The following is a 14,770-nucleotide window of genomic DNA, read 5'->3' as shown; positions in this document are numbered from 1 at the left end:
ATATCGCCCAACCATTGCTAAGAAATCGTTAGTCGAAGTCATGTACTTTCTCGGATGGTTAACAATGTTTGTCATAAATTATGACAAAGTTAACGTTAACTTAGGTTAACTTTGTTAAGTTATAATGTAATAATATAACTTTGAAATGTCATTCAAAAAATTAACTGTGTTTGTGCGAGAAAGTACGAAACCGCCGAATTGTCGAAATGTTCGACGTCGACGAGCTGGACAACGAGGTGCGGCGTTCGGCGGACAGCAACAAAGATGCTTCGGCGACGTCAGACGACAAACCGCGCCGATCCCAGTGATAGATGCTTCTAGCTATACTTGAAGCGTGATGGAACATTATGTTGTGTTGGCAAGGTTCATGGAATTCTCGTTGCTACTAACTATCGCCTGTTCCCGCAGCCTCCTGCTAAGTATGCGATAAAACTGGAATGTTAGAGCCCACGGTGTGATAGTGGCTCAACTCGATGGAATTGTTGAATATATTTTACTGTAGTACACACTTTGCCTTGAAGAACGAACTCACAAGTACTACGTAACGTTAGTATTATTGTCGATTCGAAATTGGAGTGGGGTGCCCAATCGATCGATCAATCAACATCCAGAAGACTAATCAAATGGCCAATCAAATCCACTCTTCGATCAATTCACAGTCAACATCGAATGAGAGTGTGAATACATACAAAAGTCAGCACAAAGAATCGATCGATGGAGTTGCACATTCACAACACGACATGATTATGATGTTACTGTATTGGACGTCAACCCGTCAGCAATGACGAATAACAATCCACTGCAACTTCTCCACACTCCTAGGTAACGTCGAGTTGCGAAATAAGCTAAGCTCAACCGTGCCTTATATACCAAGCGGCGGTTGGGTTGCTGTAAACTTATGTGAAGTACGACATAGATGCTGTAGATATACGCTCTCTACTAGTCCATGTGGTGCCATGTGAACGGATTGCATGTGCACATTACCATTCCAGCTTCACAACCCATGACACACGCTAAAAAGTCGAACCTGATGGCCGTCACAATTTCCCCAGAATCGTCACATGTTATTGTCCACATTGCAAAACTCAACTGATTAGAGTGGAATTTTGACTATATTTTGCTTTTTGACAATGCGAAGTTGCAGTTCAGACGATTTAAGGGAACTATACGTACGACTTCAATGCTACAGTCCAAGGATTTTGGGCCATTTCTCAATTCTCCACCATCTTCACACTACGATGGGCTTCTTCAGCCATCCAGTGTGTCTGGTCTTGTCGGCGTTGGCGGGTGCCGCCGCACCTCCACCTACATACACACCGATACCCACTCCCGTGGCCTGGCTGCCCAAGCCAGTACGGTCCATCCAAGCTCGTGTGCAAAGCTCCAAGCCTGAATGGAACGCTGCCAACAGCGTTTGGGTGTCCAACTTTCCCAAGCTGAGCCAAAAGTTCGAAGACAAGTGGAGCGCTTCCTTGGACACGGTCAACACTGCCAGCGTCGAAGGCGCGCTGTTCTACGTGCAGACCGAGGGCATCTCGCGCGACGTGGATCAAGGCTGCATGCGCAAGACCAACATGTCGTACATTTGGTTCTACGACATCACGTATGCCAACCCGTACTTTGCCACCGCCGAGTACGACTTGGACGGAGGGTTGGCGCCTGGTTATGGCCGCTTTGTTGCAATGGACAACGGCAAGTGCACGCCCAAAGTCGAGCCCAACCCGCCGGACGAGTGCCTGCAGTTCGGAGGGTACAACCGGCAGCCCAACCTCGGGCCGTACGTTGGCGGCGAGCCCCGCACCAAGCACGACCGGGCCAACTACCCCGATAACTACTGGTTCTCGTACCCTGGCTCGTGCTACTTGAAACCATTTCAAGAAAAGCAAACTGATCCAACCTGCGCGGCCAAGCAAAAGGGCGGCATGTGTCCGCGCGGCGTCCTCCCCGACGGCGAGCTCTGCACATATTCGTTCGAAGTGCTGGGGTACATCAGCATCGACGACCTCGTGGGGATCACGAGCATGCCAGTCAAGGAAGGCTCGGTCGAAACGTTCAAAGACCGGACTGACTTTTGCAAACGTGGTGGCATCGAATTCGATTTTGCCGACCCAAACAACAGCATCGTGCAGTTTTGGAACGACCCGCTTAACGTCACTGCCAACCAAGAACGTTCGGCGAAAATGATCGACATGTACGCCGCGCTTGTGAAAGAAGCCAAGGGCGACGCCAACATATTCAAACCGTTCCCCGAGGTCGTGAAATTGACTGCAGATAACCCCAAGTGCTGGGAAATCAGCCCCCGATGCGCCAATGCCGCCTATGGATGCCGCCGGAAGCTCCTCGCCCAAGTGTGCGAAGTGTGCACGTCCCCCGATCCGGATTGCGTGCCCAAGCCGAAAGAAGCCGCGGGCATCCCGCCCCTGGTCAAGCAGTACCGCCCCCCCGCCTCCGCGGACGCCCCCAAGTCCCCCGGTGCCCCGGCGTCTCCCAATAGCCCCCAATCCGGGGATGCCGGCACCTCCAATGCCTCGTCCCCTGCTACGAATGCTGGGGTCACAGGATCGTGGTTGAAGTTGTTGGCCTTGTTTGTCGTCGTGCTCGTGTAACTCACGGCCACAACACTCTAATTATACCACCTTTCACACTCTACCGTGCCAATAACATCCCCTGATTTGGGAGCAATTGTTATTGTCAAGTCGATATATTCGAAATTGGATTTAGGCCAATGCGCATAATAGTATTTGATCTATACTTCCAAGTAACGTTACCGGTAGTATTGATGAGGTTTCACTCACATTTTCATAGGAAATGGGGATTACCAAAAGTAGTGTATTTGAGAGTTTTCGGTCAGAAATTTACAGTTACCGTACGTTTGGGCGAAAGCGCTTTGACGAAATTGAAGGCGCCTAACATTACTCCAATATTGTCGATTTGATAACTACAAATTTGGGGAGGGGGTGCAATCGAATCGCGCCAACCAAACCGATCCACAATCGATCTGATTGGTTGAATTTCATTTAGAAGGTATTGATTGGCTAATAATTTTGAGCTCATCTAAAGTAGCTAATCAAATCGATTTAAATTCCAACGAGAAACCACAACACGAAATTTCACTCGAAAGCACAATATAGCTTCCTTCATTTTCCAATGCAGCATAAGATTTCATAGTTTTCATCTCTTCAACACCAACCAAAATTCGACTTTATTATTTTACAGAACTGCATGAACCACGTCCTACAAGACCTTCAAGGCGAAGTCAGCGGCCTTGGACACGCCGAAGTCCAACGAGGCAAGGATCTGCTGACGTCGCTCAGCGAGATTGAGGCCATGATCGCACCCATCCGGCAAGTCTTCCTCAAATTCCGGGATCTCGACGCTGCGATCAAGAAAGTTAAGGCGGCGATTGTGACAGCTGTGACTTCCATGCTGCGACACCTCCTTGCCATGACAGGAGACAAACTCCCCATCTGGTCGGACCTTCTCCACCAACTTCGAGATGTAGCACCAATCCAACGTTGTTCGAGCATCAGGGGGGGGTACAAGCTCTCTTGCAAAACGTCGTTCACGCGTATTGCACCCCATCTCCAATTTCACTTGACTTATCCCCGTGCATGTGAACCGAGTGGTGGCTGATCTGTACAACAATCCGAATGCCGAGTACCTCAGTGAAATGGCGTCGACCTACCATACACTGTAAGGGTGCGTCTGGTAACATTTCGAAAATATTTTTCCATTTTCTCGGAAAATGGGATTAACCCAAAATGCCATTTTCAAAGTGGAGGTAAGGTAACGCATCAATCATCCGAACGGTTTTTGAAGCAGATTTTGTCGAATTTTTAAAGTCTGAGTGCTTGCGATTACCATTTTATTATATTGAGCTTTTAGCATAGAAAGAGAATATAATTCAAGGGCTATATTTTACATAGGAAGCAATTGCGATTTGGCATGATTTGATATTTGTAGGCAAATTAATATGACGAAACAAAAGCATGATGAATTTTAACGTGCACATATTCCCCGAACGGTTTCAAACATGAGGAGATTTGTATATATTGAATTATAATACGAATTAAAATTCGATTCAATATAATACTATCATTCTCCACTGGATTCACAGCTGTATTGATTAAATTTGGATGAAATTTAAAAACAACGAGTAAATAAATTCACTTCCGCTTTTGCCATTTCGCTGGGGCCGCATGAAGGTCCTCGATGGAATGCCACTCGCCGTTCGTCTTGACGCGTTTGCGCACAACCGGCTTCGCAGGTAAGAACAGAATGTCTTCGCATACCCCTTCCCTTGTCTTGATCCAGGATCCCGTGCCAACGGCGTCCTTGATTCAATTCGCTTTTTACATGTACATGCGAGAGAACATACGAGGCAACGACATCGGCTACACACCACAGGTACGAAATCAATTTTGAACCAATTGGGGGTCTTACTGCTCACCGTTGGTTTGGAAAGGTCAACAAACGTCGAAGCGATGGCAATCGCCTTCGACCGAGGCAACGGCCACGAGCTCGACGCCGTACCCACAGTCAAGTATATGCTGCTAATCATTACTTCGTATTAATTTAGTTTGGCGTGATTATAATTGGTTGGGTTTTCGTTTGAACTCCAAGTATATAATCACTGCCATGAATATTATCACTACCAATCAGTGATGTTTACGCCAAATTAGAGTAATCTGATTGGATAAAACTCGAATCGTTCGGAAGATTCATGCCGTTCGGAAGATTGATGCACTACCTTAAAGGTCCATTTTGTAACTCTTCAACGAGTAAATCCCACGTGGAATTATTGGATTTGGGTTAAACTGCTTCCAGCAAGACATGTTTCAATTTTGATCAGATTAATCGAATTCGGTCCCAAAATGGAGTTTGGAGCCTGAATATTGTAATATTTCCGGTTACCAGACGCACCCTAAACACTTGGTGCAGCTTCCATTTGACGCAAGGACCGCTTCAGAGCACACGAGGCCAGAAACCCGCCCCACCAACGGGTTGGACGGAGTATGGCGGTCAGTCAGCTGCGTTCGACCTCTAGCGTCAAGGCCAACGGTCCGTCAAACCAGTGCAGTTCGACACTGGAATTCGACGGTCACAACGAGTACTGTCTGATGTCCATCACCAACGACGACGACCAGATCAAGTGCCCTGACTTGGCTGGCTTGAAGCGCGAGTGGACGTACTGGGTGCTGGTCACCAGGATCAACCACCACTCGACGTGTGTGGCCTAACTGTCCGTGGCCACCGGTATGCAGAACGCTGACGGATCGTTTGTCCCGTACGACAACTACGCCAGAACTCTGTTTTGACAAATTGGCAACAGCATTGAAGGAGTATTACACCGGCGTGTTTGGAAACATGGCCAAGTGGTACATTGCGGGGCTCAAGCAAGCGAGGACACGGCAATCGGCCGCTTTGATGGAGGGCGGCGAGGCGGCAGTTGCTGCCTTGTGGAGCCACGACGCCGACATGGAAGGCGATCGCAGCTTCTCGATCGAAGGAGCATATGTCGAGCGACCTGTGGAGCAACTGGAAAGTAGCGTAAAGTGTCTATCTTTGAAACGAAGTTTCGGAGGAGACATGGGGGAAGACACTTGCAAGCGACTCAAAGCCACCGACGTGCGCGCCGAGGAGCTCCGACTGGCGATGGACAGTCTTATGGCCAAGCGCGAGGCGCTGCTTTCGTCCATGGAGTCGTTTCTCAAGTTAGTTTGCCGCACACTTGCAGACGAACCCAGACGTTGTGATTATGTACCTGAGCATTGAACGAGTGCCCGTCAAGATTGTACGCGAGTGGATCGACTTCTACTCCAAATCGGAATTGTTTCAAGCCGTTCAAACTGCGAAAACGACCAAGGGCGGCTAAAATAACATGAAAGATTCGTCGTAGAGTTGATAGATGCAAAACAAGATATATTTCGGATACATTATTCGAAATAACCCGACATCTTTCGACTTTAGAGTATCTCCAAGAATATTGACCGGTAAATTGCTAATACTAACAAAATATTATGTGAATTACTCCATAAATGATAGCATTTTGGAAATCTGGTGGTCTTTTGGATATTAGGGATGTTATTAAATGTGTTCAGCGGCTATTGGAACGGCAATCCGTTACTGACAAGAGTATACCATTTGGAAGCAAATATAGCCAACAAAGCTACCTTGTTATATTTGAGCAGCCCTATGGGCCATGTATAAGTTATAGCGATCTCTATGATACTAGACGTAGTAGGTGAACACGCGAGTGGAGCTAAACGATCAGCTCCACTCGCGTGTTCGCCAACGTACTACACCTAAGTTGGACGAACGCCCGATATATTTGTATGCCCGATATATTTGGCGGTGTGCCTGATATAATTGGCCATGTGTCTGTTTAATTTGGCACACGGATGTCTTCACATACCAACGCCCATGTTGCCCATGGCCTCCGCGCGTCCATCCAGGGTGCGTACCTTGACGTAAAACGAAAAATGAGTTCTGCGCGCGACAGTTTCAACTTTTGGACGGAGTTGAAGTATGGACGAAACGTTGAAGTATAGGGGCAACAGTATACTTTGTTCAAGTAAAAATATCGACTTCAATGTATTGGCTTGAATAAAGTGTACTGTTATGAAAATATCGACTTCAATGCATTGGCTTGAATAAAGTATACTGTTATGAAAATATCGACTTCAATGCATTGACTTGAATAAAGTATACTGTTTGTTGTCCCTGTACTTCAACGTTTCGTCCATACTTCAACTCCGTCCAAAAGTTGAATCTTTGTTGCAATAGGAGCTGTAAAACGAGTTTGCATCATGTATTAGTGATGAGCCAGGATAAAACTAGAATAACTTCGCACAACGTTAACAACGTTTGGAAGTGTTATTTCAAAAATATGTATTCACGCCATGATACAATGAATGAAATAATGTTCTTGTTTCGACAAATGATATTCAAAGGACTAACAGTAAAACTCTTAGACATGTTTCAATTTTGATGATCCGATATTCAAAGGACTAACAGTAAAACTCTTAGACATGTTTCAATTTTGATGATCCGATTGGCCGGAATATTGCAAGGGTGCGTCGAACATTCGTTAGCATTTGTTTGCATTTTAAAACCAATCAGCCATGAAATAACTCGACCAATCAACGCCGCTTGGCGATCATTTGAACACATTCTACACATTACGTTCTCGTATTTGGGCCTCAAAACTATGAGGTTGAAGGAATTTTACATTGGTTGAAATTCCGGGTGCAAAATCACTCTATTAATATCGACGAAACCTATGAAACTTTGATGTTCGAGATATGATTTCGAGTGCACCTACGGTAAAAATACCGATCTATTTCGTTGTTTTATATTCGTTTAATGCTCGAAACGATTAGATGCCCAGTGCAACTTGTTACTACCCAACCAGTTAACCAGTCGAACGTCATTGTGTTGATTTCTCTCTTTACTGGTAGTATACACAATCACACTATTAATAGTTCCCATCTCGACTAACTACACTCTATTGCATGGTGAATCCTGTGATTTCCATATTGATCACAAGCGTCAAGTACGTGGCCACTTCCTCCTTGGACGTGTACAGGGGCACGTCGATGCGGTTAAAGCACGTGTGGGCTTTCGGGTACAGTCCCGTGGGGGGGATGCCCCGCCCGACCATCTGGATGCCGAATCGGCGCACACGTCCGTCGTTGCTAAGCAATCCCTACAGACACATATCAATATATATATCACATATTATATATATATTATATGTCAAGTCGATTGGTATTTGGAGTGGTTCATCGAATGAGCAGAATCACCAAATCGGCAGAAGTCAATCGATATATCGACCAATCAAAACGCACAACACTAATCAAGTGACCAATCAAATCATCCACTCACATTCGACCAAACATCGAATTCGTCGTGAATGTGACTGAAATTAGTGTCAACCTGGACGATCTAATCAAAGAATCGATAGATTTGGCAAAAAAGTCTACCACCTTTTGGGCAAAACAAACACAATATAATGATATCATCGTCCTAGAGCAACTACTTTAATGTATATGTACCTTGAAGCCTTCCACTGGCACCCGCGACGTGCCCGTGACAAACTGGAGCAGCCGCGCGCGCTGATCTTGTGAAAACTCGGCCACAATCGCCCAAAACCAGTCAATTACCTTGTGCTCGGCTTTCGACGGGTGGTCGAAGTCCGCGAACTTGACGTCCGTGTGCCGCTTCCAGTCGTCCACGTCGATTTTGGGCACGCCGCAGATGAGCAGCTCCAGCTCCTGGTAGTCGAATGCCGCGAGGAGGTTCCGCGGGAGCACATCAAAGATGCCTTTCAGCAGCGCCGCCACTTGCTCGTGGACAGAATCAAACATGTGGTACTTGAGCAGGGCGACCAAATACTCGTCCTTGTTGGCGTCCGTGACGGCGATGCCGCCGCCGCCAGGAACCAACTCGATGGGCGGCAGAGCCTTGCCATTTGCATCAAATGACTGAACTGTAAAATCCAAACTCAAGGTGTCCACGTCCGAGTGGTCGCGCAACCAGTTGGCATTTTTGCACAAGTCTTCGTCTACACAACGACATGGAAAAAATATCAAAATGACGACTATGTGCATAATATTAATAATATATTATTATTGTCGATTTGATATACAAATTTGGTGCAATCGACGAATAATCGCGCAAACCGAACCACAATCGATCTGATTGGGTGTTGAATTTCATGGAGTAGGTTTTGATTGGCTAATAATTTTGAGCGCATCTGACGTAGCCAATCCAATCGATTTAAATTCCAACGAGAACCCACCACACAATGAAATTTCACTCGAAAGGACAATAGGCATGGATACCACGACATTGGACAATATAAACACGATCAAACAAAAATATTATATTTTCATAATCATAATATGAATAATAATAATAAAACACGTATTTTTTATGAAAACACGACGCACAAGAACATGGATACCACGGCATTGGACAATATAAACAAAAATATTATATTTTCATCATCATAATATTCATAATTATAATAATAAAACACGTATTTTTTATGAAAACACGACGCACAAGAACATGGATACATACGGGGCCTTTTATTTGCCCCATTTGTCGTCGAATCAAACATGTGGTACTTGAGCAGGGCGACCAAATACTCGTCCTTGTTGGCGTCCGTGACGGCGATGCCGCCGCCGCCAGGAACCAACTCGATGGGCGGCAGAGCCTTGCCATTTGCATCAAATGACTGAACTGTAAAATCCAAACTCAAGGTGTCCACGTCCGAGTGGTCGCGCAACCAGTTGGCATTTTTGCACAAGTCTTCGTCTACACAACGACATGGAAAAAATATCAAAATGACGACTATGTGCATAATATTAATAATATATTATTATTGTCGATTTGATATACAAATTTGGTGCAATCGACGAATAATCGCGCAAACCGAACCACAATCGATCTGATTGGGTGTTGAATTTCATGGAGTAGGTTTTGATTGGCTAATAATTTTGAGCGCATCTGACGTAGCCAATCCAATCGATTTAAATTCCAACGAGAACCCACCACACAATGAAATTTCACTCGAAAGCACAATAGGCATGGATACCACGACATTGGACAATATAAACACGATCAAACAAAAATATTATATTTTCATAATCATAATATGAATAATAATAATAAAACACGTATTTTTTATGAAAACACGACGCACAAGAACATGGATACCACGGCATTGGACAATATAAACAAAAATATTATATTTTCATCATCATAATATTCATAATTATAATAATAAAACACGTATTTTTTATGAAAACACGACGCACAAGAACATGGATACATACGGGGCCTTTTATTTGCCCCATTTGTCGTCGACACGATGATATTATTATTTGAATAATATTAATAGGAATATAAAGTTAACCGACGTGGTACGATGAAATAGGATAATAGTAGTACCTAAAAACTCCAAGTCGCTAAATGAAATGGGCACGCCCAAGATGTGCTTGAGCAGAGGCAGTGAGAAATGCACAGTGAGCAGCTGGCCTTCGAGAAGGCACTTGGCAATCAGCCGCCCAATAAACTCAAAGCACTTCAAGTGATCTGGTTTCAATTGCGCCGAGTTGGTGTTGATCCAGTACCTAGGTCAATATATATATATAAATATATATTCTTACGAATCAATAAATATTCGATTTACCCGAAATTTTCCACATGACTCGACTGAAACAACCCGTACGACCCGTCAAACAACCGTTCGCAGAGCAAGAGGACCCATTCCCGCAGCAATCCCCCAGCATCCAAGCCTACAAATATCGAGAATTTATATCATCATATATTGAATAAATAGTAATATATATTTCTAAAATTCTATATTTCTAAAATATATAGACGGACCTGGCTCGTCGATAAACTCAATGCGAAGGCGCTGTCGAATGTCCGCCGCGGGAATCAACATGAGCAAATGCATCGATTCTTCCAACACGGCATCGCGTCGGATTTCTATATTTTTAAAAGAATATTTCAATATATATATATTTTTACGAGTACGTACTTAAGAGAAGATGGCCCTCCTCCCACGGCACCGCCACCTTGTCCAGCTCTTGCAAGAACCAGCGCACCTTGTGACGAAACGGCAGCGCCGCGACACTTTCAAAGTCGATGACAGACGACGCCCGAGGAAACTCTTCCGTGTCGATTATCTGTAAATATATATATATATATAAATATATTATTAATACTTTGGATTTCGATCAAGAGCGAGAAATATATATATTTGACGTACCAGGGCCTCCGACATGCGAATCGTGTCGGCGGGGACCCACGACACAAGGCCCAAGTCGTCCGTGTTGCGTACAAACCTACTCGGTACATTACAAAAAAGAACGCCTCCGAGATATTTAAACTACATCCAGCAGAGTAAAAGAACGCCTCTGATATATTAAAAGAACACCCAGTCGAGTAAAAGAACACTTCCGAGATATTAAAAGAACGCCTAGCAGAGTAAAAGAACGCCTCCGAGATATTAAAAGAACGTCCAGTCGATTAAAAGAACGTCGCCGAGAGAGTCCAAAGCCCATATTTCGGATTATAAGAACATATTCACACCATGAATTTAACGAACAAATCCACTGCGATATCAACAGTCACTTCTTCCAAAATCTCGTTGAAGAACACACAATTGGGATGTTTATGACCATCATTCGTATATGACCATCATTCGTATAAAAGAACGATATGAAAAACAACTCCATGAACACCGTACCCGACAGAGTCTTGAGCCATGAGCGTTTCCGACGTGTCCGTGCGTTTGGTGATCTTGGCCGTTTTGCGCGTACTTCCACGGAGGAGTTGGCGGGCCGACGCCGCCGCGGACGGCGTGAGCATGAGCTCGGTCTCGACGGTGGACTCTGTGTGCGACGAGAACGATGTGCGGGCGTGCATGTCAAAGAGGTACTCCTCGGGCGGCGGCGGATTCGCGCTCGTGAGGATGCTTACGCGGGGCTTGCAGTCTTCGATGCGAACCTACGGCGATATTCATCATATAGATGGAGGGGGGTTGGTTGGTTTACCCATCGCATTTGCCCGTCGTCGCCTTTCTCGCGCTTCCACAGGTTCCGTCGACGGGCGCCGCGCTGCCGCTGGTTCAAGTGCATGTTCTCCTGCATCTCGTTCAGTCGACGCACGTGGAATGACCGCTGCCGAGCGGCTTGGAGCGGGTCCAACGGTGTGTCGTGGTCCCCAAAGTGATACCGCGGCGTGCCCACCGCCGCCTGCTCCAACACGACTAGACAACACGACAAGATGACATACATGGAATAATCGAATCGACGCGCGTACTTTGAGGTGTGCCGCAGAGAAGGCATTCGCGCTTCGCCGGGTGGTTTTCATGATAGCAGACCGAACACTGCCACTCCGATTCGCCGGCTTCGAGGAAGCTACGGATGACGTGTTAAATACCACATGCATGTGGGATAGACGCCGCGTTGGTCTACCTGTCGATGAGAGAATGGCGCTGCATGTTGTTGTTCATGTTGTCCGTCTCCAAGTACCGCGCGATACGGCGCTGGTGGTAGCAGTACGCAAGGAGACTTAGCATACCCACAAACACCATCGCCCCGATAAAGATGTAAATGTACACCGCGAGGCCTGCACAACACATGATCTCATGACGTGATAGAGAGACAGGCACACGTACTTCCATCGAAGGACGACCCTCCTTGCAAGAAGCGGCGCAGATGTGTCGATGGCGGTTGCGTCATGGCTCCGTCCATGGCAAGATCCATCAGTTGTGCCGACGGAGTTTGGTCCTCTTCAAGTGTAACGCTGCTGAGCTCAATCTGGAGTTGGTTTCTTTTCCAAATTATATAAATCTGTGGCCTGTCCAAAAAAAAATGCACGGTGGAAGGTACAGTTGGATCGAAATAAAATAAAATATAAAGTTTCCGAGGACCTAGCTATTTGGCACCCCTTCTACAACTATGGACACAATGTGCGAAACTGCCGTATTCAAACAGTTGCTCGTTGTATGTATGTATATGCCTGCGACATTGTCAACGCGTGTGCGATGATGGGAATGATGCAGAAGCAGCTGCGACGTTTTGTTCACAGTCGAGGAACGTTGAATGTCACAAGTCTTCTTAATTGTAGTTGGAGCTACGAATATAGGGGTTTGTATTGATTTGCACAGGTATTTCATATTACACATGAATGTCGTGGTACGAGTTGTTGTCGACAGGGTCATGTGCCCAAACAGTGCACAACTATCACTCGAGTCAGGTGAAGGAACTGCTACATACTTCCAACGTCGTCTTCATGCTCGCTCGCTCATCCATCGCCGCGTCCGTCGTCGCGACCAGGAAATCCAGAGATTCTGAACTTGTGTGTGTGACTGTGGGACATCCAGTTGCACTTCCCCCTGATCGAAAGCGAGCTTACATACTTGTAATCAGGTATATAATCTCATGTCCAGTTCTTTCGGCTGTCAATTGGGAGCGCGTCGACTTACAGATCACTGTACACCTGATCTAAGTCGGAAAAGAACACACTCATGGCCGTCACTGGGTGTGTCCCAGGTTTCCTCATGTCCTTGGCATCGTTATCAGGAAGCGAACATAACTTAGGGTCGAGTCAGAACCCTCTCCCCTTTCACTATTGAGTACATGCATACTAGTATACGTACGTACTATTAATAGTAAAACGTTCACGTTCATGCGAAGAGTTGTGTCTAGCACGTCTATTCATCGTCATATGTATCTCTTGTATGTTAGTGATATGTACGTTATCATCACTGCTGGATCACGACTGAACTTGGAGTATATTCGTTGGGTAAGTACAAAACGGATCTCTATTCTTAATCTCAGTACAAATGCAAACTTCGAATGATTACGTCCACAGCTAATGGTAGATGCAAACGCGTATGTGCCAATTAATGACGTATAAAACTAAGCCAATCGCTGATCCCTAAATTAGAAAAGCGCCAATCACAGAAAAAACCCTCTGAATATGTATACTAGTAGCCATACAACACCAAAGGTTAAAACATTACGTCAACAATTGGCACACCAATTGTTGACGTATTGTATATATGAAGAGCTGTATGCAGCTCAATTTTGGGAAATACATTGCGCGTTGATAATTGGTGGAATTCCCCGAAAATTGTCTACAATTTAGGGCACGTCGGGATTCAAAAACGATTATGCTTCAATCAAGAATTATGACCATTCTCCGAAAAACCAAAAAAGTTGTATTGCAACAATTGGCATTCTACGTTACTATTGTGTTCTACTCAAAATTTCCTCTGGCTGGCATTTGTTTGAATGAACCGCCAAACAATCGCCGGACCTTCCGAAATTTCATATATAACTAAGTTGAAGAGGTATCTTTGTGACTGCAATGCATTACCAAACTTTTTTAACCAATCAAAATTCAACCTTCATTGTTTTAGCCAATCACACTCCTTTGCTCGATTAGTTGACTTGTTAATGGAATTCACAAGGTGAGCCCTTGCTCCTTTTTAATATCCAATTAGAGTCCATCACACCTTGCTTCTTACACACGATTGGCTATAATACTGGCAGAGAGGTTACAATTTTGAACTGTTTGAATTTTGTAGAGCTTTGTGTGATGCTGCTCGAGAGAATTGTGCACTGATGAGTTCACTCCGACTATATCCAATGTGGTTCTTCCCTTACAGCTAACATTATGTTGAGGCCTCGGTTGGGTCGCAATGCCGTGACGGCTCTGGTGGGCCAATGCGATGGCGCAAGACGTCGTGGTACAGTAGGAACCCATCACAAGTGCTGAAGTGGCGGCTTCAGCACTTGCGATGGGTGACATCAAGACGTCTTGCGCCACCCGCCCGCGCAACCACGTGACTACTCCAGTAGGGAGGTGTACGGCACCGACACGGACTGATGGTGGAATGAGGGATGACCACATTCATTGGTTTAACAGGCAGGTGGTATGTTACTGAAGTCTACACCTGTTCGAATTGACCGAGTCCGGGGACCACGACCGACGACGATCGTCCGCCGACGCACTGCGACTGCCACTACCACATCACATGATCTTGCTCTCATACACAGTCTACATAATTATCTCAATGCTCCTTGCATCAACCGCCATCACAGGAGTAGAATGTATCGCAACAGGGTGTGATGAATCTACGCAGCGAATTTCGTGATTTCACGGCATCTGATTGGACAATTTGGACAATTTTGAATTCGCAAGGTGACCTGCCTTGCGAATTCCAAAAAGAGACAGACAC

General features: G+C 45.5%; 4 protein-coding genes across 11 annotated transcripts; 3 read left to right on the top strand and 1 right to left on the bottom strand.

The window, feature by feature from the left end:
* Positions 1-1,221: 1,221 nt before the first annotated feature.
* On the top strand, positions 1,222-2,647 carry H257_05455 (hypothetical protein). Its single transcript, XM_009830352.1, has one exon. The coding sequence runs from the start codon at positions 1,239-1,241 to the stop codon at positions 2,604-2,606; it is 1,368 nt and encodes a 455-aa protein (XP_009828654.1). The 5' UTR covers positions 1,222-1,238; the 3' UTR covers positions 2,607-2,647.
* A 575-nt stretch (positions 2,648-3,222) lies between these two features.
* H257_05454 (hypothetical protein) lies at positions 3,223-5,240 on the top strand (the record flags this gene model as incomplete). The annotated part of the gene is made up of 4 exons (XM_009830351.1): positions 3,223-3,498; positions 4,206-4,267; positions 4,466-4,543; positions 5,027-5,240. 4 exons carry the CDS (start codon positions 3,223-3,225, stop codon positions 5,238-5,240), a joined length of 630 nt encoding a protein of 209 aa, XP_009828653.1.
* A 127-nt stretch (positions 5,241-5,367) lies between these two features.
* H257_05453 (hypothetical protein) lies at positions 5,368-5,775 on the top strand (the record flags this gene model as incomplete). Its single annotated transcript, XM_009830350.1, has 1 exon — positions 5,368-5,775. The coding sequence occupies one exon, from the start codon at positions 5,368-5,370 to the stop codon at positions 5,773-5,775; it is 408 nt and encodes a 135-aa protein (XP_009828652.1).
* A 1,641-nt stretch (positions 5,776-7,416) lies between these two features.
* H257_05452 (hypothetical protein) lies at positions 7,417-12,374 on the bottom strand. 8 transcript variants are annotated; one of them, XM_009830342.1, is made up of 12 exons: positions 12,200-12,374; positions 11,997-12,150; positions 11,842-11,939; positions 11,574-11,788; positions 11,267-11,526; positions 10,787-10,862; positions 10,556-10,703; positions 10,399-10,503; positions 10,202-10,307; positions 9,961-10,142; positions 8,058-8,566; positions 7,417-7,708 (listed from the first exon to the last, which is right to left on the bottom strand). In XM_009830342.1, exons 1-12 carry the CDS (start codon positions 12,285-12,287, stop codon positions 7,508-7,510), a joined length of 2,142 nt encoding a protein of 713 aa, XP_009828644.1. In that variant the 5' UTR covers positions 12,288-12,374; the 3' UTR covers positions 7,417-7,507. The 8 variants fall into 8 exon arrangements, with proteins under 8 accessions (XP_009828644.1, XP_009828646.1, XP_009828645.1 ...); XM_009830344.1 differs by having other exon boundaries at positions 11,574-11,939; XM_009830343.1 differs by having other exon boundaries at positions 11,574-12,150.
* Between the last annotated feature and the right edge of the window lie 2,396 nt (positions 12,375-14,770).

This window comes from Aphanomyces astaci (genome assembly GCF_000520075.1).
Source record: "Aphanomyces astaci strain APO3 unplaced genomic scaffold supercont1.10, whole genome shotgun sequence".
Lineage (NCBI taxonomy): Eukaryota > Oomycota > Saprolegniomycetes > Saprolegniales > Verrucalvaceae > Aphanomyces > Aphanomyces astaci.
This window is presented reverse-complemented; position numbering and strand designations above follow the sequence as displayed.